This window comes from Ornithodoros turicata, chromosome 8, assembly GCF_037126465.1.
Source record: "Ornithodoros turicata isolate Travis chromosome 8, ASM3712646v1, whole genome shotgun sequence".
Classification (NCBI taxonomy): Eukaryota; Metazoa; Arthropoda; class Arachnida; order Ixodida; family Argasidae; genus Ornithodoros; species Ornithodoros turicata.
This window is the reverse complement of record NC_088208.1, coordinates 28960033-28985579: the sequence shown is the minus strand read 5'-3', so window position 1 is coordinate 28985579 and position 25547 is coordinate 28960033. Positions and strand designations below refer to the sequence as shown.

The 25547-nt window shown below is 46.0% G+C and overlaps 3 protein-coding genes and 1 long non-coding RNA gene across 5 annotated transcripts in view; 3 read left to right on the top strand and 1 right to left on the bottom strand.

Moving 5' to 3' along the window:
• LOC135366881 (uncharacterized) overlaps window positions 1–25547 on the bottom strand; it is a 48042-nt gene that overhangs the window by 4607 nt on the left and 17888 nt on the right. For both annotated transcript variants that reach the window (XR_010414305.1, XR_010414304.1), the window contains exon 2: window positions 15592–15707. This is a non-coding gene — a long non-coding RNA (uncharacterized LOC135366881). The remainder of the gene's footprint in view (window positions 1–15591; window positions 15708–25547) is intronic.
• LOC135366328 (cuticle protein 19.8-like) lies at window positions 10818–12669 on the top strand. The gene is made up of 3 exons (XM_064598999.1): window positions 10818–10829; window positions 11502–11888; window positions 12004–12669. The coding sequence occupies exons 1-3, from the start codon at window positions 10818–10820 to the stop codon at window positions 12667–12669; spliced, it is 1065 nt and encodes a 354-aa protein (XP_064455069.1).
• LOC135366123 (cuticle protein 16.8-like) lies at window positions 18394–20759 on the top strand. The gene is made up of 3 exons (XM_064598775.1): window positions 18394–18454; window positions 18519–18566; window positions 19817–20759. The coding sequence occupies exons 1-3, from the start codon at window positions 18443–18445 to the stop codon at window positions 20372–20374; spliced, it is 618 nt and encodes a 205-aa protein (XP_064454845.1). The 5' UTR covers window positions 18394–18442; the 3' UTR covers window positions 20375–20759.
• LOC135366121 (cuticle protein 16.8-like) lies at window positions 21155–23809 on the top strand. Its single transcript, XM_064598774.1, has 3 exons — window positions 21155–21261; window positions 21327–21374; window positions 22498–23809. Exons 1-3 carry the CDS (start codon window positions 21190–21192, stop codon window positions 22909–22911), a joined length of 534 nt encoding a protein of 177 aa, XP_064454844.1. The 5' UTR covers window positions 21155–21189; the 3' UTR covers window positions 22912–23809.

Here is a 25547-nt window from a genome sequence, read left to right as displayed (position 1 = left end):
TGTCGCTGGCTTTAACAAGGTGTTATAACATTTTTCTGACAATATCTTGTAAAATATTTTCTCACACATAGATTAGATTAGATTAAATTATATATATATTAGGAGAAAAAAGGTGCACGCCCTGGGGGACTGTGCGTCCTGGGCCGACTTCTGAGGGAACCGTGCCGACATATGTCGGAAAAAAATAGGGGAAAGGCTCCCACATACAGGTAGTCAATCTAACCTTCCGTTTTTTTTTCTAGAATCAAACTAAAACTCAAACTAAGAAGGAGCCGCATGTCCTGGTGCTCAAGTGCAGGAACTAGGCTTATTTCTGTTATAGGAAAATTAGCCTCCTTAGCTGCAACGCATGTTTGATTTTCATTTTCTCTTAATTGCTAAACAGTTATTTCCCGCGCCCATTCAGGGATATCCCGTTGCTTACAATTGTTTCTAACGTTAGCGCGTGAAAGATTCGCATCGTTCCACCTCTATCGCATCTTCTTGCTCGAGGCAACAGATCTTGAACGACACAAGGTGTCCTTGATACCGCAACAAGAACCGCAAGGTCGCCTACGGGAGCCCGCAGCCGAGGTCACAGCGATCCACATTTATATGCCATAGCAGCATCACGCGATAAGCCCATCATAGCAGGGGGTCATAGCAACGGTTTCCTTTCATAAGACCAGTCCACTGCCGCCAATTTCACTTTCCAGCTGTGCAGTGTCCCGTTCGAGTGTACATCACAGAAATTGTCAAGGCGAACTCAGAAGGTGCTCCCCACAAACAACATCGCCAGCGAAGCTTATAATGCCAGTCGTGGCGCAGTGACACACATTCCTCTGTTTGTAAACTAGTAGACGTTGCCAAGCCTAGCCACCAGTGATGGCCATTAACTACTTCCATAGTAGTTTCACTATGACTACTAACTACTTCGCGATGGAGTAGTTTAACTAGTAGTTCAACTACTTTTCAGAGGAGGTAGTTAAAACTACTTCTTTAACTACTTTAATGTATTTAACTACATCTATAACTACTTAACATTGTCCATCAACACCAATCCCATTCTATAGTGTTCTTGGACACCTAAATATGAATCGCAAGCAGCGGTAAAAGTGAAGTTTCGTACACATGCATGGCACAATTGTTCTGCACCTCCGTTCTCATCAAACAAGTAGCTCAAGGTAAAAGTCGGAAGCACAATCGTGCCGTAAAGCTTGCGGCAAAATTGGAAGTAGTTGGCGCCTGCAGTAACCTAACCACTGTAGTTAACTACTTGAAATAGCAGTTTAACTAGTAGTTACCACTACACTTCTGCAAGTAGTTGATAGCTCCTTTTTAACTACATTGAGGTAGTTTAACTAGTAGTTTAACTGCATGCAGTTAACTACTGGCCATCACTGCAAGCCGCAGTGTCTTCCTAGCAGTAGCGCTACACAGACAAGGAGCTATAACGATACGACGTTGAACATAATTTAGTAGAAGAATTCGCAAATAACTGGTGTACTTTTCTTTTTGCTTCCTTCATTGGTGAGAATTGGTGAAGACATTCATTCGTTTCTGCTCCTGGAAGTGGTGCCACGTACGCCTGTAGTAGACCATCTCCGAGGTCTGTTACATGGGCCTATCCCGAAGCCCGACATTGTCGAGGACGTTCACTGTACTGCGTAACAAACTAAAATGAAAGAAGATATTATAGGGAGACGCATCGCACAGACGTGTTCACGTACGTGTGATATGTTTGTTATAAAAGAAGAAAGGTTAGCCGAAAGGAAGAAGAGAAAAAGGAACACGATTAACCAATGAGTGCGTGAGTAATCACTCACTGGAGTGGAGTGGAGTGCGTGAGTAATCACTGGAGTCGTCGGTCACTGTTCTTTGACTGAACATATGATCATTCACAGGTACACACTCTTAAAAAAAAAGGGGGAGCACTTTAACTCCTTTTCCTTGCCTCATATATCACCCTTTTTGCCTCCTTTTTAACTCCTTAACTCCTTTTCCTTGCCTCATATATCACCCTTTTTACCTCCTTTTTAACTCCTTAACTCCTTTTCCTTGCCTCATATATCACCTTTTACCCTTTTGGAGAGTACAATTATACTCTAAAAAAATATGCTCTTCACTCCCTCCACGGAGTGAGGGAACACTTTAACTTCCCACTTTAGAATAATTGTACTGTCCAAAGGGAGTAAATATATGTGGCAAGGGTGTACTCCCCGAAAAGGAGTTACTGTACACCATTTTTTTAAGAGTGCAGGTGCACACGTTCATGGTACAACATGTCAGCAACGATTATTTGCTCAGAACAGTTTTTTTTCTCAGTCTGCGAGTACGGCTGTATTCACGGACCTAGAGACATCATTTGCAGTATTCCAATCTCCGAAGCACTACAAATGAGATTTTACAGGGCCCTGTTATTTACTGATATGATACTTCTGCGTAGAAGCAGAAGTAGGCTTTCTACATTGGACTCTATAAGGACCATTTTTTGTTTGGCCACAAATAAAGTGTAGTGCGGCTCACGAGAAGTTAGAGATTTTTAGGAAAACGTAGAAGCTTCACGATAACGTTTCCAAAAATGTGAGAAGGCAATCGGCTGATTCCTTTGGAGTGACTGACATCACGTTGCTTATATCTGATTGCCTGATAGCGATACGGAGTCGGAATCGGAAAGCTCTTACGATTCCCGAAGACTCCCTCGCTCGGAGTCAATCGTAACCATAACGGAGTCGCTCTGTGCACATTCTCATGAAAGAAGTATCTTGGCCAAGGTCGCCACAGGCAACTTCGGCGAACAAAGTAAAAATTCATGCCGTTTCTGGTTTTCTCCCTCTCTCTCTCACTTGGTTAGACGAAAAGAAGTAGCAGATTTTTTTAAAGAGGTCACGTGATCAAGAAATCCCGCAGTGCACGAAGGTCGTTAAACTGAAACGAGAGTTTCAGTGTTGCCAAGAATGTTCTTATCTCTCACAGTTGAATGTCTAACGGTGTGCGACAGGGTGGACAGAGAGTGGCTTAATGTCGAGCCATGTCCATTTAATCATGTAAAACGAAAGAAAAAGAAAAGCAGAAGAGAGCGCGCCGCGCGGTTGATTTATGTCAAACGGCGCCAAACCACATGTAAGTGGAACGACTGGGAATGCGCATGGATTGCGTGTGTAATACACTTCTTTGCTTTGTAGTTTTTTTTTCTCGTGGCGTGCATAGATACTCTGCTCAAAGGAAACACGAAGGCAGACTAGCATGAGGATCAGGGTGCCCTGCCGTGCATACTAAAGCTCAGACCGATGTCCATCGGTGTTCCGTACCGTTATCGTTAGAGCCATGCAAAATTTTCTACACTGGCGTTTTCGCAGCGCTCTTCCTGTATATGAAAGTAAGCCCCTATATATACCCATCTGTGCAACCGCAATAGACGATTTTAAAAGGACGCGCGCGACACCAAGCGCGGGACTACCGACTACATCCATGGGTAGCTCTCCTACTTCATGACATAAACCTATATCCCCCCCCCCCCCCAAGCGCGCATATCAAGTTTGGGTAAGCAGGTGTGGGGTGGTGCATGGTGGTGACTGCTGGGGCATATAAAGAACGAATAAGAAATATAATCAGCTGCTACGTATGAACTTGACTTGGGAGGGAGCGGCTAAGGTTAGGAGCAAAAAAAAAATTGTAAAACAGGGGAAGCGCAAAGGGTTCATGGTAGTGGAGGGTGTTACTAAATTTAAATTACCAGATTAGTTAAATTAATTTAGAATATATGCTAAAGCCGCTACACAGGGAGGGGATCTATCGGGAATTTCGGGTGAGTTAATTGTAAAGCACAGGGGTGTGGGTGCACTTCTGAAGGGCACGATACACCGTTACACTCAAGTGTAAAAGCAATGGGGCAGAGTTTTAGGACCGGCCTCAGTTGTTGACTTTGTTGGGGAAAATAAAGCGAATCAGTAAGTTAAGGATATAGGGAATAGTAGGCTAAAACGTTAAGGAGGTTAACGTTGAGTTAAACATTGAGGAAACGTTAAGGTTCACAAATTATGTGACTCATCTAACCAGTAAACAATACAAATGGTTAGGGCTCATCTCATAGAGTCAACAATACAAGCTGAACGATAAGGAAGGTGAGCTCACTAATTCTGTGACTCATCTAATCAGTCAACAATACAACAATACAAGCTCATCTCATCTCATAGAGTCAACAATACAACACGCATGGGAACTTTGAGGGACACTGCTCTGTCATCTGCTTCGGTTATGGTTTACCCCGTCTGACGCTGCTGCTGCGCACAGCGGGAATATTGTTCTTCATCTACCTCCGCCTCTGGTCATCTCGTAATGCTTTAAGGCGCTCGAAGTTCCCATGAGCTCTTGCATGCCACAGGTGGCGCTTGCCGCCTCGATGCCAATACACAGGTGGCGCTTGCTTTTCTAAAAATGTCTATTGTTTCCTTGATTGCTCTCACGGTGCTGTGGGCAAATAAATCAATGTAATGAAAAATGAAATAACGCTGCAGCATAGAATAGGCAGCGTTATCCTCAACATTCTCCCGTATAACCTTGTTAGAAACTGTCATAGCGAGGGCAGTACTGTTTTTCAAGCGTGACGTGGGCAAGCTTTGCACTTGTCCCATCCTACAGTTCAGACATCTTGTTCTACATCAAAAGTAAATGAATGTCATGGCCCTTGATGACAGGCTGTTCCAACGTAGGCCCGTGTGGTTGTGGATTGCTCGGCTACCGACATGTGTTTCCGACGTAGGCATATGTTGTCGAGAGGAGGCTGGCTAGGAAGCGCCACCAGTGGCGGGCTCATGGGAACTTATAGCACCCCATGACCTCTCACGGACAACCCGAACAACTCGGAGCCAGTCCTAATGAGAGGACATCGATATCAATACACACACAGGCAACCACACATACAGGAAATAGTGTTTGGACTAATGTAGAACGGTGGTCTGAACAACTGTACACATATCACATAGTCTTGACTAAAAATTGGTGTGCCAGATGGTGGTTACGGATCCTGCTTTGCAAGAAGGAGAAACATTTCTGTTGTCTCAAAGTGACTCACCTAGAGAGTCAACCATTCACGAAGTGGATCGTGCTTCGCCACTATACATTGGGTTGCAAGTACAATTAGATACAATTACAATTATATACAATTATATAATTAATGTATATTACAATTATACAATTATAATGCAATTAATAATTATATACCACAAGTACAATCAAGTACAAGCTCGCTTTATACTCTTCCCTTATACATCGAGGTGTAAGATCTGCTTGGTATCATGAGTTTTTCTACTTTCGTGCTGAATAAGGAAATATGCGAAATAAAATAATCTCCATCAAGGCATCAATGTTCTATTACAATATGTCCCTATACTTAAGTCTTATGCGAGTAGAAGATCCAATCTGCCGGGAGCCAATCTCTGCTTTCTCTTCTGGCTTTTAAACCCGCCCATTTACACTCAGAAGGGCAATCATGAGATTGCAAACGAAAGAACCAGTAGAACTGATCCGCCAATATATTGTACGACAAAGAAACTAACGGCATGAACAAAGTATGAGAGTAGTTAAATAAATAAATAAATAAATAAATAAATAAATAAATAAATAAATATATATATATATATATATAGGGTGAGGTAAAAGGATTATCAAACGGCCACGGTCTTTTGTCCTGATGAAGACAGTGCCACTGTCGAAACGTCGACCCCTTGCCCATTTTACTTTTTAACGTCTCCCTCCCTATGTAATAAACTAGTGTTTGTAGCTTCTCTAAAATCTGTTTCCGCGTCTTTTTTTGAACTTCTATATATATATATATATATATATATATAACTACCGCTTGCTGTTTAGTAATAACATCCCATTAACTCCCATTTGGCCGTCAGCCGGACCGCATCGACAGCCACTGTTTCTTTTGCAGAGGCATCCCTTGAAGTCATTCGCTATCCAACAAGTATGCAAATGCCGCAAAAGCGTGATAACTGCAGGCACAGCAGACACGACCTGCCACTCAAAAGTGCTAAATCGCAGTCGTGAATTCTTAGCGTCCCGTAATCATCCCGAATGGAGCACTAAAGAGAAACCGCCCTGTTTACCGACGCTTTCATGAACATTTCCTTATTCCTACTCTTGTCTATCATGCATGCGATTACGTTCCCGACAATACTCTGTCGCGCTTTAAACAAAAGAAATACTTAACCAAGGACAACATTAACCGTTAATATTGCATCTCTACCCGACAGGGAAAGGATCATATTTGCCAGCGAGAAGAGGTGCGAGCAATGTCCTTCCTCGCGGCATGGACATTGAGGTGATATTTTGCCGAGAGGAATATTACGGCACAACATGCGTCATCTTGGACAGAAAGTGAACGTCGTTTATCTCGTTCGAAGAACAGATTGAATAGTGGGACTCTTGCGTAACAATTATAATTCGTCCCGGGTCATTAAGTGGTTCGAAGAAGTATCGCGTATGACCTCTGTGCGCGGAATATCCTTCATCGAGTTTAGTCCCGCGATATTTCATTATCTGCATAATTCGTTTTCACATAGCCCCCCCCCCCCCCCCTTTATCTTTATCGTGGAGGCCGCTCGCTGGAAATGTCCGAACTTGAGCGTTGACAAGGTCGGAAGTTCCTCTTCCTGGAAGTCAGAAGATTTCCGCTATATCAATCTAAGAGAAGTTTTATTATTGCATTAAGTACGCACATAAAGCTCACTGTATTTTTTAGGAATAAATGTCGTGCAAAGTGAGGCAGAGAGACGAAAGGTTAACTAACACGCGAGACAATTAATGTTGTCTATTGGTCTATGTATGTGGTACCTGATAAAGGCACCAATAGAAGAGGTTATCTATACGATAGAAACAAAAAAGGGAATATAAACAGAAAAACTATATATGTAGCAATCATTTACTTTATCAGGAATTATTAATTAAAAATTGGCTGCATCTTTGGGCATTTGATTAATCAATTAATCGCGTTCAATCAATCTCTCTGGTTTGGGCATCTAAGTTAGACATCTAAGTTTGGCATCTAAGTCTTGTAAACATATGTTGTAATTATCTTGTAAGTTCGAAATTGTCTTGTACCCTAGTCACCTGTGACGACCCACGAGGCTGGGTTAAACAGTATTGTAAATAAATAAATAAATAACAAATTGCGGTAGCTTTATAGGGCCATTGTCGGAAGTAAATTTTTGGCGAAACTCTTTTAGAAATGCAATTAAATTTTTATTAGGAAGCCTTCTAATGTTCCGTGAACTCGTTCGATTTCTTCTTGGGTTTGTTGGTTACACAGTCCGGCAATCAAGTGGTGTCACGTGGCCCTATAAAGTCACGGACGGACCTACACAGTGGACGCCCCCTATAAAGCTACCACGTCGAAACAAGGAACTGGCAGTTTTTTTTGGTTTTGTTTAGCTTTGGACGGTATTACGAATTAATATCATTCGACTGGCTTTGAAACGATTCCGAATTTTCCAAACTGCCTTCCATAAAATAGATATGTATATACATATTTTTTTTTTCGGTTTGATACACAAGAAACAGTCCTGTAGCATATCCCTTCCAGAGCACGGACAAAGAGAGGTCAGGCATAACAACAAGTGTCCGCAAAGAAGCGCTGCCGTTATACAACAACAAGCAACCCAGATGAGATCTCAATAGCACGGACAAGTGCTCGAGACAAGACGTCACACAAAACAAAATCTTCGAGCGTCGTGTAAAATGGATTACCAACTGTCACTCCGAATGGAGGGCGAACGCGGATGATTTCGAGTATGTCTCGGTGTCGTGCCACTATAGCGTAGCATGGAGGAAGCGCTTCTGCATAAAGCTCTTCCGGCGAGCAACGCCTGTGGCCATCTCGAGAAAGGAAAGGGAAAGAGAAAAGCTTATTGAGATTATGACTGTCATCACGAACGCTGTATGTTGATTCGAGTAAAGTTTCTCACGTTTCCACATGGGATGTGTTTTGAATCAGAACGGGACGGATGTCTCCGTCAACAAAAAGATGAACTTCAAGAAAATAAGACAAAGGTTAAAAACGGCAATAGTCAGTCAAAACTGATTTAAAGCTGGTGGAGATTGTGCAGTATTCCTAAATTTCATTTTGATGATTTGGTAAGCGGTGCTCTGGCAGCATGTCGTCGTGTGTGTCCCGCCTGTGTGAACAATTTTCGTATATCAAAGAACTGATGTTGTGAGGCTGGAACAACATAGAAGGGACAAATACATACAAAGCCTCAATTTGCCTAAGAAATTAACGATGGAACATGAAAGTCACTGAAAAGGTTAGCCAGCTGTAGGACTCGAACCCACCTCTTCTGGTGACTTTCATCTTCCACCATTAATTTCTTGAGGCTCAATCCAGAAGAGTCCGAGGTTCGAGTCCTACAGCTGGTTAACCTTTTCAATGATTTTCATCTTCCACTTTTGTATGCCACGTCTCGGGTGGTGAGTGCCCTACTGAGAGAGCGCCGTTTAATAGCAAAGTACTGTGCCAACAGTGGTATCGTACCGTGAGCTGTACCACGGTACACAGGATCGTACAGAGAAAAAGAAAAAAGAGACAATTTCAACGAAAACCGCAAACGTGGCAGCTAACGTTTTATAACAACGTAACGTACCGGCACAACATTTCAATATTCTAGGGAGCAATACGCTGATAATTCATGCAGAGATGTGCTGATTCATCGCGTTTAAGGGGGATTCGTTAACCTGAACTATCTATAGCAAAAGTTGGCCTTCCTTTCCTGATCTACAATTTGTCCATGCATTCTCAAGGTGGTAAACTCTTTCAGGCAAATTTTTATCGTCGCTCTCTGAAGCGCTGAATTTCGCATCCTGCAGGTCATGAACCTGACAGAGGATCACCAATGGTAACACAGGCTATTCTTCCTGTTTCTCTTTTTTTTTGTGCTCCTATTGGTATCACAAAGCAGCAAAGAATGACAAACAGTTTCCACTCTAAACGATCTTTATTTTCTCCCACCGTACCAAATTGATTCGCGGCGCGTGTCCGTTATGCGACAAGCGAATAAGGAAACTGCTTCCGCGTCCTGTCTTGATTAAGTCACATTGTGCAGCGGTGTTATAGCTGCCACGGATAACATGTCGTGCAAGTAACGAATTCGCTCGCCGACTGTAACTCAATGACACGTGCCAGCGGCCTCTTCGGACCTCTGCTATTTTTGAGCTCTGCGCATCGTCGCGCAATGGTTCGGTCTGTGACAGTCAAATATAACTGATTTCTTCGTGTTATTCGGTCCGGACCGCTTCCTGTAATGTGTATACCGAGTACATTGAGACATTCGAAATGCCATTCCTTGTATGATGTAACACCGCCCATTTTTTAACAAGCCTTTTGTCTCACTGGAGCCACGAAATGGAACATATTTACGAAAGGTCGTACTCGGAGATAACGGTTAAGTCACATGGAAGTCAAGAGCATTAGCTTCCGTTTTTCCTTGATGGGGATATCATTAGTCTAAATTACAACTGAATGGCATTTCGCGTACTAGCGAGATAATATTCTTTGGAATTATAAAGCCATTTTCATTGGCCATCGATTTGCTCCAGAAACTCTCCCTGGAGTCACGGGGGTTGAAGTTGTTTCTAAAGTATACGTATTGTTATCGTATTAGGATTCAATGTCGCAAATCGTAAGCTCTGTATTCTCGCAGAAGGCTGTGCAGTGCTTTGCAAGAGCTATAGAATGATTGTAACTGTATATGTTGTAAAGGGCAGGACTGCTTAGGAGGTACAATGTTCTTTCTTTCTTTCTTTTTACTGCATTATACGACATTTATTATCAAAGTACAGGTACAACAGGATTGAAAGGAGGCCCTATTATAGTATGATGAGCGGATGTAGTTCGTCACGGCACTGATAGAACAACAACAACAACAACAATAAATGTTGAAGAAGTGATGATGACATGGGTTGTTTCCTACCCTACGACTGACAGAAGCTTTCTTCATGAGTATCTAGAAATTGAACTTGCAATGGAAATCATACTCATGATATGCAATAAAATTCGAAGAATAAGAAGAAAGTAATTCATCCGGGGACTCAATTTTACGCCACCTAGTGCAGCGTCAGAAGGTTTGACTCCTTGTTAACAGCATGAACAGATGCTCACTTGCGTAACATAATGGATACATTATTGCGGTTGCTAAGAGACCGATGAAGAAACTTTCGGCTGTGGCAGTGGAGGTCATACATCCGCAGCAATTCACTTTGCTCTGATATGCAGACGGCAAAGAGATTGAACACATTATTACGCAGCAATCATTAGTCAATTACCCCATTCTGCAACACTACTACTCCTACTATTCCTACTCTCTTAGCATAACACTCACGTTCAAAACGCCACTGCTGTCACGCTCACAGCAATGGCTCGGCGTCAATACCTCCCAGATTCTCGTCCAGTTTCCTTTCACGTTAATTTCATCGTGAGAGAAAAATATAGATCATACGTATAACAGCCACAGGGCAGACATAGACTCCCTACCCCTTTGACCTCTGAGCGATCTTCAAGCTACGTCCTTTGCTGGGTGGGGCCAGGTAAGTAGATCGTCATAGACTTTCTCCGAAGCTGACTTTGGTAAGGGGGGTGGAAGTAAGGAGGGTCCGGTTGGCTCCCCCTCCGCCCAGCTCCGTGTGCTGCGAGACGCTGAACATTGTCCTCGATTTTGACATCATCGTGAATCAGGACGAAGGCGGGATTGCCGTTATAAAAAGGCGGTTGAACCTGTGCAGCTTTCACTTTCACATCTGCATAGGTTAGCTTCGTGGCTCCGGCAGTGAATTGAATTAACATGTTCGCTCAGGTAAGTGCTCTCACAGTGCGCGGATAGTGTACGCTTTCGGGACGTCGCCTCTGGATATGCTCGCGTTGAAAAGAAAAATCGCGCATCGTTTTGCGTTCCTTACGGACATTGAGACAAGATTTAGTGTGTGTTTTGGGAGCGTATGAAATTTGTTAGTAGTATTCGCGAATTCATTTTGAACATCATCAGTCTCCGCTGTATGAAATTCTCATCTGCCAGACAACTTAGCGAAGGAAGAAAAAAAGCGCTTTTGTTAGGATTTGTCAAATAATTAAAAACATTGGCAGATGTTTATGCATATAGTTATTTGTCTGCATTAGAGCACTTCACAGGCCGCATTCTTAGGCCCAGGCAGGGCCCGAGCAATTTCTAGGCTACCCGGCACAGCGAAGCGGCTGTAAAAGTTGACCCTGGCTAGCAAAAAGTGGGGTTACACAGGTTGGACCCCGATCTAGGACCGGCAATGTACGGGCCCTGCCTGGGCCTTAATGTGAAACTCGAGCCCGGTACAGCCCACGGGCCGAACCGGTCTCGGGCTTTCGGATGAGCCCGAGCCCGTGCAGTGCTCTAGTCTGCATCACCCTTCCTTAATCAAGTGCCAGCGGCGACAATGTAATACTTTGAAGTGATGCAATCCTGTAGTTCATAGCAAAATATTGTACTATTCAACAGGTCTTCGTTTTGTGCCTGGCCGCCGTCGCCCATGCCGGCGTTGCCCCAGGCCCAGCTGTTGTCGCAGCTCCTGCTGTCCACGCTGCCCCTGTCGCCGCGTATGGCGCGCACCACCTGGCGGCTCCAGTTGCCGCATATGGCGCTCACCACTTTGCTGCTCCAGCTGCCGTGTATGGCGCTCATCACTTTGCTGCTCCAGCTGCCGTCTATGGCGCTCACCAGTTTGCTGCCCCAGCAGTCGCTAAGGTTGCTGCTGCTCCCGCTGTCGTTGCTGCTCCAGCTGTAGCCAAGGTGGCTGCTGCTCCAGCCCTCGTTGCTGCACCCGCTGTGGCTAAGGTCGCCGCTGTTCCAGCTCTTGCCAAGGCTGTGGTTGCCGAGCCAGTCTACGTAAGTGCGAACCATTTTAATTGCAGAAATACGTGCTGCATGAGCCCGCAGGGCCCATAAATACCTCGACCCACCATCACGAATTCTCAGTCACAAATCGAGCTGTTTCCTTTAGGCACCACACCCATACAGTTTCGGCTACGACACCGTTGACGAGCACGGCTCTCGTTCCTTCCACCACGAGAGCAGTGATGCTAACAACTTCCGCAAGGGATCTTACGGTTACACCGATGCCTACGGCGTCTTCCGTGTCGTGGACTACGTCGCTGACGCCCACGGTTACCGTGCCAATGTCCGCACCAACGAACCAGGCACTGCCGCTTCTGCACCAGCTGGTGCTCTTTTCGATGCCAAGCCACTCGCTGTCAAGACAGTGAAGGCAGTTGCTGCTACCCCTGTCGTCGCTAAGGCCGTCGCTCCAGTCGCTGTCGCTGCTCCAGCTGTTGCCAAGGTTGCCGCTGCTCCAGTTGCTGTGGCTGCCCCAGCCGTTGCCAAGGTTGCCGCTGCTCCAGTCGTCCATGCTGCTCCAGCATTCGCTGCTCCCGCCCTCCACGCTGCTCCAGCTTTCGCTGCTCATTCCGCTTATGCTGCCCCAGCTGTCCAAGTCGGTCATGCAGCCTATGGCGCTCCAGCCGTTGCTCACTACGGCGCTGCCCCAGCTGTCCACGTCGGTCCTGCTGCCTACGCTGCACCAGCTGTCGCTCACTACGGTGCTGCCCCAGTCGGATACGCCCACGGATATGCTGGTCATCATGCCGGTGTTGTTGCAAAGGCTTACTAGACCTTCCAAGGGACGTAGGACTTTCTTATTTATGATGTGAACCCCCGATAATTAGTTATGGCGAATACGCGTGGTCATTTCCTGGCAGATTTTTTTTTTTGCCAGATTCCGAGCAACTGCGTTCGCTTGGTCAAAACATAGCAATCTCGCGTGTTCTCGTGGCGCTTTCCCAGCACAAGGAATTTGCCAGCTAGCGCTCTTTCCTCCCGGCCTGGATACGACCGGGCAGCGGATTGTCCAACTATATCCGGTGTCGTAACATCCGCACTGCAATAGTGGCGAGGGCTCTGGCTCGCACGTCAAAATTCGCGTGGGTTAGCAGACGACAAACCCCGAAGACGAGCGACCGCGATGCCCCTAGCGTGATCCAAGTGAACTAAAACCGGTCGATTCCTGGTACTCAGGTTCGGGTGGCAACTGTCACGTGATCCAGCGCGGGCGCCGAGCTAGCAATTTCCGTGCAGGCCGTGTTGCCACGAAATGACCACCCGAATTCGTCATTATATTATTCTTTTCCTTCAACTGGTTCTCGTCGTCCGTGTGATGCTGGAGTGAGAGTCGTGAGGCTTTGTCTGTGATCCTTGGCTGCGATAGGCAATGTCCCAAAGCTGTCCTGTGATTTCTTTACTGTCAAGTTGCTTGCTAAGAGCGACTGCATGGTTGCTATATGCAAGAAAAGAGGGGATACGTGGGCATCTACAGTTTGCCCCGTGTGTGCTTTATTTTAGTAGCATGAAGCAGCTCTGCAGTTGTGCCATGTGGTCCTTCGTGAAGACACGCAATACACCTTCGTTGTAGAAGTCGTGCATATCTTTGTGCTGTATTTATGGAAGAAAATAACCTTATTTATGTATTGATGAAGTGTTTGTTCTACTTTACGTGTCAGGAAATAAATACACCACTAAGCACACAACCGATATCGCTTTTAGAAATTGCGGTATCCTGAGCCGCTAGTCAACGAATGGCATAAATGTAAAACCGTTACTGAAATCCGGAGAGGTTCATTTGCCAAGAAGTACGCTGTTAAGGATCTCTTTTCTAGTTTCACGGTGGAACAGTTTCGATGCTCTGTTATCAGGTCCTGAATGAAACAGATCTACCCCACAATGGCGAGCGTTCGCTTACTTTGCATGGATTATCGCGCAACCGGCCTTGTGTAGACACGGTCGATTACACAAGGCTTTTTCAGTCAAGCAGTCTGAGTACCTTTACCTAGACATTTGCATGATACCTTTATCGATGATCTGCTCTCGCTGTGAGGGACTCTTGATAGTGGAACGTGTGAAAGAGAAAGTGAACGTAGAATGGACGTGGTAGAGCTTCATTGCGTAGAAGATAAACGAATTACAAACGCTTCACCAGATTTTGCAGTTACATTTTCGGACTGAAAGCTAAAGTACACTTAAAAGTCAATGAGCACAACAGGATATGCCCTTATGCCACTAGTTCTTCCTAGAAGAGGCAGAACGAATTTTCTCGGAAACTCGGCTGTTTGGCATCTTTTGAGCTCCACGGGAACACGTCCAAGTCAAGTTCCTCGCATGTCGGTTCGAACTCAAACAACCACTACCACAATAAAATGGAGCAGCGTGAATGTCAGCACGCGGTGACCGACACTGAGCAATCGCAGATCGCAAACGGTAGCCTGTTTCGAAGAATCACGACTCGTGTTACATTATGCGGACGGTAAACGCAAACATGGCGACGGCAACAAAAAACTAACGACTGCTACCCGAGTGGCAACGTCATACGTAGGAAAGTCCACAGCCCTATAAAATGTGTGTGTGCTGTCATCAAGTAGGAGAACTACCCATAGAGCTTGTCCCCTCTACAGCGACGGAAACAGAAGTAGTGTCGCCGCCATATCAGATTAGTGTCGGTAACCAACGTCAGAGAAGCCGGAAGTAATGTGTGTTGTCATCAAGCAACTACCTACGGAGGTATACCTTTACACTGACCGGAGTCGTGCTTAATACCATCAAGTAGAACTGCCTATGGAGGTAGACCCCTTTAGTCGTGTCGTCAACAAAGATAGGTCCCTCTCACCCCACCCTGCTCTCGCCCTCTTAATATGTCAAAATTGCTTCGTCCATGACAAAATCCAGCCCACCAACGCTGTGCCCTAAATAAACTTCTAAACTTTTTGGACACAGGACTTCGGTCCTCACTCTGAGGCGACTCATTATCTCATTACGTTTCCACCAGCAATGGGGTAGAGCATTGCCCCTGGCGAAGAAACTATCCAATCATTATAATCAAATGAAGTGTGTATTGTCATCAAGCAAGAGAAACACCAATGAAGGTCTCCACCTTTGTACAGGCACTAACAGTCCTGCAGTTACAGTCCTACATGCCAGATAGCAACACTTCGTAGAAGCTGGGGGGCGTGGGTATATTTATTAGAACAAAGGGAAAAAAGGGAGGAAAGGTCAGCCAAACGGGACGCTGGCTTGCTATTCCGCAAAGAAAAAATGAAGATAAAAGAAGAATAAAAGAAAAAAAGAAAATAAATAGGAAATAAAGAAACAACGGTGAAATAAGAATGAATTAGATTAAAGAAAAAGATGGCAAAGAAAGAGAAAAAGAAGACAACCAAACGGTGAAAGTAGGATCAGATGAATTACAGAAAAAGATGACTTGAAAACAAGAAAAAACAAAAAATGAAAGAAAACATGAGTTTGAAAAAAACATTCAAACGAAACAAAAAAAAACATTTGAAAAAACAAAAACAAAAAAGAGTTTCAAGAGACACGTGGACGTCGCCGGAGAAATGGAAGTTCACGGAATAACTGCTTTGGTACTACAAGAGGGCTTGCTTTTTGCACTAGTCATGCCAAGAGAACAACCCAAACACGGGAGAGTCGCCGCCGCGGATTGCAAGACTGTCCGAACCAGCTGGCTACAACGTAATTTGCCACTCACCCTGAACAGGGCGGAAAAGACGAGAAGACGTCAGTCAGCGGTCAGTCATAGCACTCCACGAGGCCATATTGTGCTTCTGAACGGACGATGTGACCACGAAGTCCTGCCCTAACAGCCTGAAAATAAAGTGCGTTTGTCATCAAGTAGGGAAGCAACCTGTGACCGGAAAATAAAGCATTTGTCATCAAAGAAGATGTCAAATAAAGTGTGCGTTGTCATTAAGTAAGATGTCAAATAAAGCTGTCATTGTTAGATCCCTTTATGTCCGCTTTCCCCCACATCGTGTCTGTGGAGTTTCAAAAGCACGAGAACGATGATGAGGTTGATGATGACGATGATGGTATAGTAGAGAAATATGTGGAGGCGTAGGGCACGCTTAACATATATAAGCAGCATGAAAACGAATTCAATGCGCTCTAAAGGATTTTTCAGTCTCCAAATTTCAACCCTGCAGAGCATCCTTGGGAGCAACCGCTACGTGGACACGGTAGAACATATTTTGTGGACTTCAGCCTTCGACGTGTCTAGACTGTTCTGGATGAAGGAGGAGGCGCCCCAGACGAGGGTGTAGTGTACAAAACGGGCACTGAGGACAGTTGAATCTTGAGCTATCATGCCCTTTTGAACAGTGAAGAACTGACCATGCAGAAGGCAAGCAATTTTTATTTCGGCGTTACTGTCATATAGACTATGAAACCAGAGAGGGTTAGGGTAAGCCGCCGGTCAATAAGCTAGTAGATTCGAAAACAAGCGACACCTGTTAACATTTCATTGCACTTGAATCACATACAGGACAACACAACACCGTATTATTTTTAATCCGTCCAACTCCAACAACACAACACGGAGTGCTCTTTTTTGATGACGAAGATCCTTCCTATTAGGGGCCCTGAACAGAAGCTAGTATTGAGTACTAGCTAGTATTCGTAAACAAGTGAAATATTCTATTCAATATCGAGGCACCCTACTTCCCACGAAGGGGACGGCGTTAGTCACATTTACACACATGATGCCCTCGTTCCGTAATGTTGTTTTATGTGTTGTGGTTTTTAGCGCTTTTAGTACTACTAATAATTATAATTGGGGGTTTCCGTCGCGCGACAACTGAAGCTTTTTGTACTATGTAAGTCTTATAACAACAAGTCCAAATGGATGCTTTAGCGACCTGTTAACTGTTAATCACAACAAACATGGAAATAAATAATATACAAGATGCATAATTAGAAGAGAAAAAAAAAAGAGGGCATGATGCCATTTTTATGCCCCACTCTTGGCCTAGATCTTAGTCTTAGTATTCGCTAAAATAGCACACTATCTTTCTTGGCAGATGCACTGCCCGCTATGCGATGTGCATATAAGACTACACGGGAAAGCTTCCTTCGAAGGACATTTTACGGCATTCTACGGACATTCAGCTACGGACTCTCCACGCCACTGCAAGGTTAGAAACGGACGGCAGTGAACGACGACAAGCGTGGAATCTAACTATGAAACTCATCCTGGTCGAGGACGGTAGCAACGTGGGGGACGTAAACATTGCTTGCAGCACCGTCTGTCGGACATTCCCGTCGCACGTCAAAGGAGCCACAGGTGCTGGAAATTATTCGCAGTCCTATCTTGCGCACGTGCAGAATGTCGCTACGCGCACATAGGCTGACACACCGTACGTGTAAATATTCACTCCAATTAACTATGATTACTATGAAACTCGTTAATTTGAAATGCGCGCTTTATGACCGTTTCTAGCATTCAAAGGGGAAAACACATGTATAATAGTCTACGCGTATTCATGGTGTTATCATCGCCAGCACTTGACAAACGGCGCTACTGATCTTCCAATAGCTTCACGGCAAAATGACTCTATTCAAGTTGAACGCTCGCTCTCAGCATAACTCATGGCACTGTTCGTGTCACACCTGAACACGCTTCAAATGCAGTGTCCTCAACACCGGGTTGTACTGGTCTGTGGTAGTCGGAAAGGGATCTCGCAGTCGTCAACAGCGCCAATACCTGGTGGAGCTTGCTGACTGCAATGAAGGGTGCGACCTTGCATTCGGGTTGAAGAAGAACACTTCTTCCCTCCAGAATAAGTGTTTCAAGAGGGCACACTCTCCCCTCAGACATAGCGAGGTCTTCTGTGACCACCGCTTCTAAAGGTTCAAAGACACGACTGAGGGCTACATTGAATGTATCGAGTAATGTTCGGCCACCGAAACGTATGTCGTCATTATTGGACCAGCTGTTTTTGAGATGCAAGAGACGCCGTGGACGTCGCCAGAGAAAGGGCAGTTCACGGAATACCTCTAAGCCACAAGTTCAAAATATCCTGTCTTCACCTGGTCAAGCAATCAAAACCCAAAGCCACAATGCACACGCAAAGAGCAGAGAAGGTCATGCGTGAACAACGGCAATTAAACCCAATTGGATAGAAAAGGGAAGCGATATTTATCGCTGTCATACCGCCCACATCGTTGCTGCAGCATGTCTGACGTCCCTGGTGTATTATTGATGCCATTTAACAACCCAAATCCTTTAAGCTGCGCCGTTCTACACGAGAAGAGATTTTCGAAAGTACACCAATCAAACTAATTGTATTTTCATACGAGATAGTCACTGCAACCGTCGCATACATATGAGCGGAAAGAACAGCAGTTATTGATGCGTTGGGTTCAGGCAGATCACGATAGAGTTTGTTTTATAAATTTATTTTACTAACTACGTTACAGTAACGTAACTTCAAGGACGGGTTACTTCACCGACAAATATAAAAGCTCATGCCACATTTTAATGCACCAGTACGGCGTTGTCTTTCTGAACGTCTGGAAAGAACTCTTCCGGTGGAGTCGTTGCAATGCGTACGAAGGTAACATGACTTGTCCGGTTTGCCAGTGTTAAACTAATGGTAAACTATCTTCTGTTGGATACAGACACTTCTGATTTGCCTCATTGGCTTCGTTGCTGCTCAGGACGACTACGTGAGTAGCTTCCATTTCAAAACTTACTAATTTTTGTCTCCCATGCGTGCGTCTCTGTGTGGGAGGGGGGCTAGAAAAAATATTATATATTTTAGAGGCTGGTCACAAAGTATAGTTCCTGGCTCCTCGGCATTCATAGGTTGTTACTTGCTAGCTGAAAGGAGAAGAGCGGTTAAAGACTACGGCAAGGTCGTGCGTCCGAAAAGAAGAGCTCTGTTGACCAAAAGCTCCGATGGTAAGGAGCCTCCAGCAATGATTTGGTCAAACGACAAGTAAGCACTCTCAAACTCAGAGGACTTGCCGTAACTTTGCCTATCACGAAAGGCACAGAGGACCGTGCCACAGGTGGAGCAGTTTTGTTTCCCATTCGCATCCTAAATGGGATATGGCAACACTTAGACGTAGGAAGCGCAGTAAGGATGCGCGGGACCTGCCCACACCGTTACGAAAATGCTGCGATCCGCCTGGCCTGCAATAAAGGGGTCGGGACACTTTCGCAGATGTGGTTCATTACATGATGGACGCATTGTAGTGCACGCTAGAATACTGAAGAAAAAAAGAATTATTCTTCTACGTGTCGTACTTAGCTAGATACAGGCCCTCGAGCACACTGCCGAGCAAAGCGCCGACGTCTCAGAGCTCAGAGTTGCGTCCATTCCCATTGGCAGCCGTAAGCACGCGACTTCTACTGCGCTGCCTCACTGGCGGCGGCGAGGCCTGTGATGTCAGAGCCGCATGGGGTTTGGTATTCGCGGTGCCCATTTTCTCCGCTTCTATTACCGTCTTCGCTGTGAAACTTCCAATGCAGGTTCACATCGTGGCAAAGAACCGTCTTTTACGTTTATCTAGGATAACCTAGGATGACCTGTCTCGGCCTCTTTATTTACGACTTGTACCGCAAAATCTTTAAGCTATTCACGTGTTTTAGGCGAAGCGAAAACACCAATAACTGTGGGACTCATAATCCGCGTCGCCCTACGGCTATATGCCTCAAGAATACGTTGTCCTGCACGATAACGCAAAAACAAGACGAGCGAGACCATGCATTCAAGTCCCGTCTCGGTAGCCATCCACGGCAAAAAGTACAAGAAACAAATTTTCTATCTTCACTGTTCTAGCTCTTCTCCTTTGGACACATTACACGCTGTGATGTTTCATGTAATGTATGCGTTTTGTTTACATGAGGAATGTACAATGTACAATATGTCCGAACTGTTCTCGCGACAATGATACCCTCTATTTCTCATCAGCCTCCTCAGCCATACAGCTTCAGCTATGATAACACAGACGAATATGGCAATCGCTTGGCCCAATCCGAAACCGGCGACGAGAGGAACACCAAAACTGGATCCTACAGCTTCCAAACAGCAGACGGTATTTACCGAAAAGTGGACTACATTGCCGACGAAAATGGCTTCCGTGCAACTGTCAACACAAACGAACCAGGAACAAAGGCAGAGAATCCCGCTGACGTGATCTTCAACGCTAGCCCGTTGGGAAGCCCACCGACGCAAGCAGTACAATCTGCTCCAGTTCAGATTGCAGCACCAGTTACCACAGCTGTTGCTGCACGGCCTGTCCATGTTGTAGCCACAGCTCCGGCAGTTCATCCTGTGGCGGTTCACGCCGTGCATGCTGTCCATAGCCCTACTGTAGCCCTTCATGCTGCTCCTGTAGCCGTTCATGCTGTGCACGCTGCTGCTCCGGCTTACACCTTTGCCGCTCAGCATGTCCCTACAGTAGCTGTCGCAGCAGCTCCTCACCATGTGCCTGTGGCTTATACTCTTGCGCATCCTGGTAGGCGCTAATAGTAAAGATGGCTAAAATGTTTGTTGCCAAGTACTCTCCGAGCTTTTTCACAGCTTTCTTGCACTACAGTAATGCTTCACGTGAGCTAAGAGTGTCTCTCAATTTGAAAGGCAGCATCGCGTCTGGATACCGCATGCCACTTCAGTTTATGGTCCGGTTCTGTTTGTCTTTGCTCCAGATCGCGAGATTTTCTTTCACGTTTCGTACCCAACTGCGTGATTTGTTGTCCTCTTGATTTTTGTTGTTCCGATTACATGAATATATGTTTCATATCTCGAAGCTCTGTTTCCAGCCATGTTTGCTAAAGCGTCAGGTCATTGCTTAATGTGTATCTGTGTCTGCATCTCTTTGTGTGCCGGTGAATAAAAACGAGGAGATAGAATATCAAAACTTGCAATGCGTGATTCGTTTAAAGAAACATCGCTTTATGCACATCTAAGTTCACTTACAGGTGTGTTTCTACGAAGGACGTGCACGCAGACAACTGCCAACGCGTCCTCATTGCTTTTAAGACAAACAGGCAGATAGACACTACTCGAGCACGATTGCGAAAGGATTACTGGCTCATTAAGTAACCACATTAAACTGTATAAAATCACCAACTTCGCTTACAAGAAAATGAAAAAGGAGTTGCAGTTATTTTTAAACCATTAGATATCTTGGAAATCAGTCATGCCGACGGGCAGAAATTTCCCTAAGCTCCTGGTGAAGCTATCTAACGTTGGGTAATGGAAGTAACCTGGCACGTTAGAAGCAAAACAAATCGCGTGGATAACGGCTCTGCAGCAGCATATAAAAGCGAGACCACGAGCGCATGCATCACCAAGCAGTCAAGTCCTCCTTCAAGTTGCATCATTCGACGTTGGATAACAGCATGATCGTTAAGGTAAAGGAATCAATAATATTTATTGACCATTCGTCCGCAACGTTAACTATTATATTATACTTCAGGTGTTGCTGGTTTGCTTCTTCGCCATCGCTCTGGCTCAGGAGGAGGACGTAAGTATAACACTTTCTCTTTTCCCTGTAGAACATAAAAGAAAACATCATCAACAACAAAGAAAGCATATGTGCTTCTGGACTACTGAGTACAAAAATTGACGGCTGCTTTATTGCTTCCTTTATGTGTTGAAGTTTGAAATTGCTGGCTAAGTGTGGTGCCTTAATTTTTACGCTCGATGAGACGATTGATTGATCCATTGATTTGATTTATTGATCTGAACATAACGCAAGACAAGATGGGAGCGCGATAGGAACGCGAGATTGCGTAGGGGGATATGAAAGTTTTTAAATGAAAAAGGAAAGGTCAGCCAAACAAAGGTCGGCTTGCATATAGGATAGCTTTTACGGCAATTACGAGTTTTTTTGTCCGCACGTGGCTGAAGTTGGCTGCACGGCACATACACTGTCTTGTATTTACACGTCTTTCTTGTATTTGTACGTCACAATGTATTTATATGAGAAAAGGAACATGCAAAATTGGCACTGAACTAGTAGACCGGTAGTTTGTGCAGTATTTCATAGCTGGCCTATTTTTTAACCGCGCATTACGTCTTAGGAAGGTCAGCCGCTCAGTCAAAAGTTGGGAACATTCCAGTGCGCAGTGGCGTCACTAGGGGGGATGCGGGGGGTGCGGTCCGCACCGGGTGATGCGACAGAAGGGGCTGACGTGCTGCAACAGTACCGCCTCCTCCTCTCTTTTTCTGTAGCGAGGTGACGCCAAAAACAACATCAGAAGCCCTTGGCGAGCATGTGACCTTTTTCTGCGTACGATATGATACTGTTATATATCGTGTATCTCCCCGGATGGACAGGGACACACTATTGCGAGGGGGGGGGGGGGAGGGGGTGACGGAGCTCCCGCACCAGCGATACATACCGTAGTGAAGCCAGTGCGGTCTCCGCACTGAACTGACACAACAGTACTTGTATGTTTCAGACAAAATAATCACCTATAGAAGGGCAATTCTACCTTACTCGGTAGCAGCCCTAGCAACCTCATTCCATCCTTCTGTGAAGCACATGGACCAAACTTTGCATGCGCAAACCTTCTATGTGTTAGTGTGGTTGCCAGTAAAACTCTAAGCTTTCTTCTCGTCAAGTGACCCTTTTTTCATCCTAGCCTCCTCAGCCGTACCACTTCAACTACGACAGCACCGATGAACTCGGCAATCGTCTAACCCAGACGGAAACCGGGGACGAGGCAAACCGAAAGGTCGGAACTTACGGCTTCCAGACGGCAGACGGAACCTTCCGCAAAGTGGACTACGTGGCAGACGAGAACGGCTTCCGTGCCACCGTCGACACTAATGAGCCAGGAACCAAGGCTGAGAACCCTGCGGACGTCCAGCTCAACGCCAACCCGCGGCCGAACCCAGTGGTGGCCCCCGTTTCTGCTCCCCTTGTAGCCAGGCCTGCAGCTGCAGCTCTGCACCTCGTGGCTGCCCCACAGCCCGTTGCCGTGCACGCGGTTCATGCTGTCTCCCCTCAACATGTTCCAGTGACTTATACTGTGGGAAGAGCGTCTAGTCGTTGAGTCGGAGTGAGCAATTAACGTTCTTTGAGCTATTAATAGTTTGGTTTCCATTTCCAAATACGCGTATGCGCATGCTGAGTGACCTGCCGCCTTGTTACATGGGGGATATCACCGGCTTTATCATCTCAAATTTTGTTTCATTTGCCTATCAGTCAATGAATCAATAGGCTTTTTGGTTACGTGCACGTTTTACGTTGAGACTTAACGGCGCTTACTCTCGTAATGCCTGATAGGCGCATTCACTCTTTCTGCACGTCTCCTCTTGGTACTTTGCCACACGATAGCTCGTATGAGCGTCGCCATGATTACTGGAGGGAAAACACGACATTCGATATTCCGCCGCCAGAGGGTGACGCGTACGTATATGGAAATAATCCATTCATACTTGTTTGATGGTGTGAGCTGCACAAATAGTCCTGTGTCACTGCCTCGGGTTCGTTTCCACTTCTTGTCTTCGTGTGTTGCCTTATTTCATTTACTTTGGGGTGAAGCACTGCTGGTGCACTACCTAAAATAAACAACTACGTGTGGCGAGGCTTTGTCGTGAAGATTAGACCGTTCACAGGTTGTGGGACAGCTTTCTTTGGGGATTATCTCAGGTCATGGGTTGAAATGAACCAATGAACTCATGTGTGCCGATCGTCCATTCCAGCCAGAGGGCCAACGGCTGTGATATGTTATCTACTAATGCTTGACTTCTGTAAGAAGTATGCGTTTATAACTATTGTGTTAGTAGATGGAAACTGTGAAACAGGAAGAAGAAATAAAGCAAATGAGAGAAATAGTAATTTCCTTACCGCTACAGTTGTCGTCATTGCTCATTACACGCCTCAATCAGTCTGTAAAGTTCCAGGCTGTGCTTAACATTTCGAAATAAAGTTGTTGTTGTTGTTGTTAGGCTCTGCTTCACATCGCATCATTCGGCGAACTATTGTTGAAGTTTGAATATATATACAAAAAAGGACCATACTGAATTCATCATACTGCTTCCAGCACCGTGTGGCGGAGATTTCCGGCGCACGTCAAAAGAGCCCTAGGTGGTCCAAATTATCCGCAGTCCTACCCTGTAGCACGTGCAACATGTCGCCACACTGCGCAGAAAAACCTTACATGTAACCATCACAGTACCATTACCATCACTGCTTACTGAGGTGGAACTACCTCCGGAAGCCCCATCTGCTGCCGCTGGGTCACCGTATGTCCACCGCGTGTCTACCCTTCTCATGCACTTCTTCCAATTCTCGGCGTCTTCTTTGACAGCATCGGGCCCACGCTTGCTAACTGGTCGAGCGCTTTGCAAGAACTTTGCGCGAACTGCGAGGCAGCTCCCGTGGCTCAGTGGTTAGCGTGCTGGCCATGTCACGTCGAGACTGGGAGGTACCCGGGTTCGAATCCCGGTGCCGGCTGTGCTGACTGGGGTTTTTCCTGGGTCTTCCTCAGACGCTTTCAGACATATGTCGGCACAGTTCCCTTAGAAATCGGCCCAGGACGCACATTCCCCCAGGGCGTCAGTCATGACGTTGCCCACATACGTGAGGCCGAAACGGCAAGCCCTATCACCACCACCACCGGTGCATTCAACTTGACGTACCGCGAGCGCGCTTATCTCGTGCGGAGCGTCTTCTGCGGACGTGTGTGGCATCTGAGTCATGTGCTGGTCGCACCGCGCTCGGTTGTCTCGCGGATCCACACTACCATCTTAGCCTTCATTTGGCAGAAGAGGCGCAATAGGCCTGTGGTCCGCATTGTCCTTAGTCTTCCAGTGTTTCGAGGGGGCCTAGCCCTTCCAGACGTGGACCTCATGAATCGTGGAATCGCACTCAAGACCGTTCTACGAATCCTCTGTGGAGAGCCATCGTCCACGCAAGTTCTTCTAATGAACTGGATGGAGCCTCTGGTGCACACTCTTTCATCGGAGTCGTTTGCACCGTCACGCCCGGCAGCACGGTCACCACGGCGGTTCCATGCTGTCATTCACGCTTACCATCGCGGCTCGGATCACTCCCGCGTGACCCCGAACTCCACCAGCCCCACTCATATGTCTCAGGCAGTTTTGTGGGACGAGGCGTGCAGTAGCGCAATATGGGCCCACCGTCGTTGGCAAGTTGACACCATCGCGTGGAGCAGGGCTGTGTGCTCGTGGCTCCCTCCTTCCTTGTTCGACACACTGTCGAGTTTTGCGTGGAGCATACAGCCGAAGCGTGATCGCCTCCACGTGTGGAACATCACCCCGACGAATATGACGCCCGTGACAGCCTCCGACACTGTTGAAAAATCTCGGACTTGTGCGCCACACGGCCGCCGTTCTTTAGAAACAAAACTATGTCTTTTAGCTTCCCCAGTCCAACTACTCAAGAAATACAAGGTACGTGCTAAAAGTGCATGCCGTATACAAGCTGTTTTGAGGTACATCCCTTCGACGACACTCAGAGCTTGCATAATCCTGACGAACCGTAAAGCAGCGTTGGAGGCGGTGACCTCTTACTCTGCTAAAGTGATCAGAGATGTCTACTGCATAATAATTGAGGTGTACTACCAACTCATGTCCTTCAATCACTGTATGTGGCTCCAATGGGTCCCAAGCCAGGTAGGCCCACATTAAAATTAACACACAAAATAGTAATACTGGTGCACCA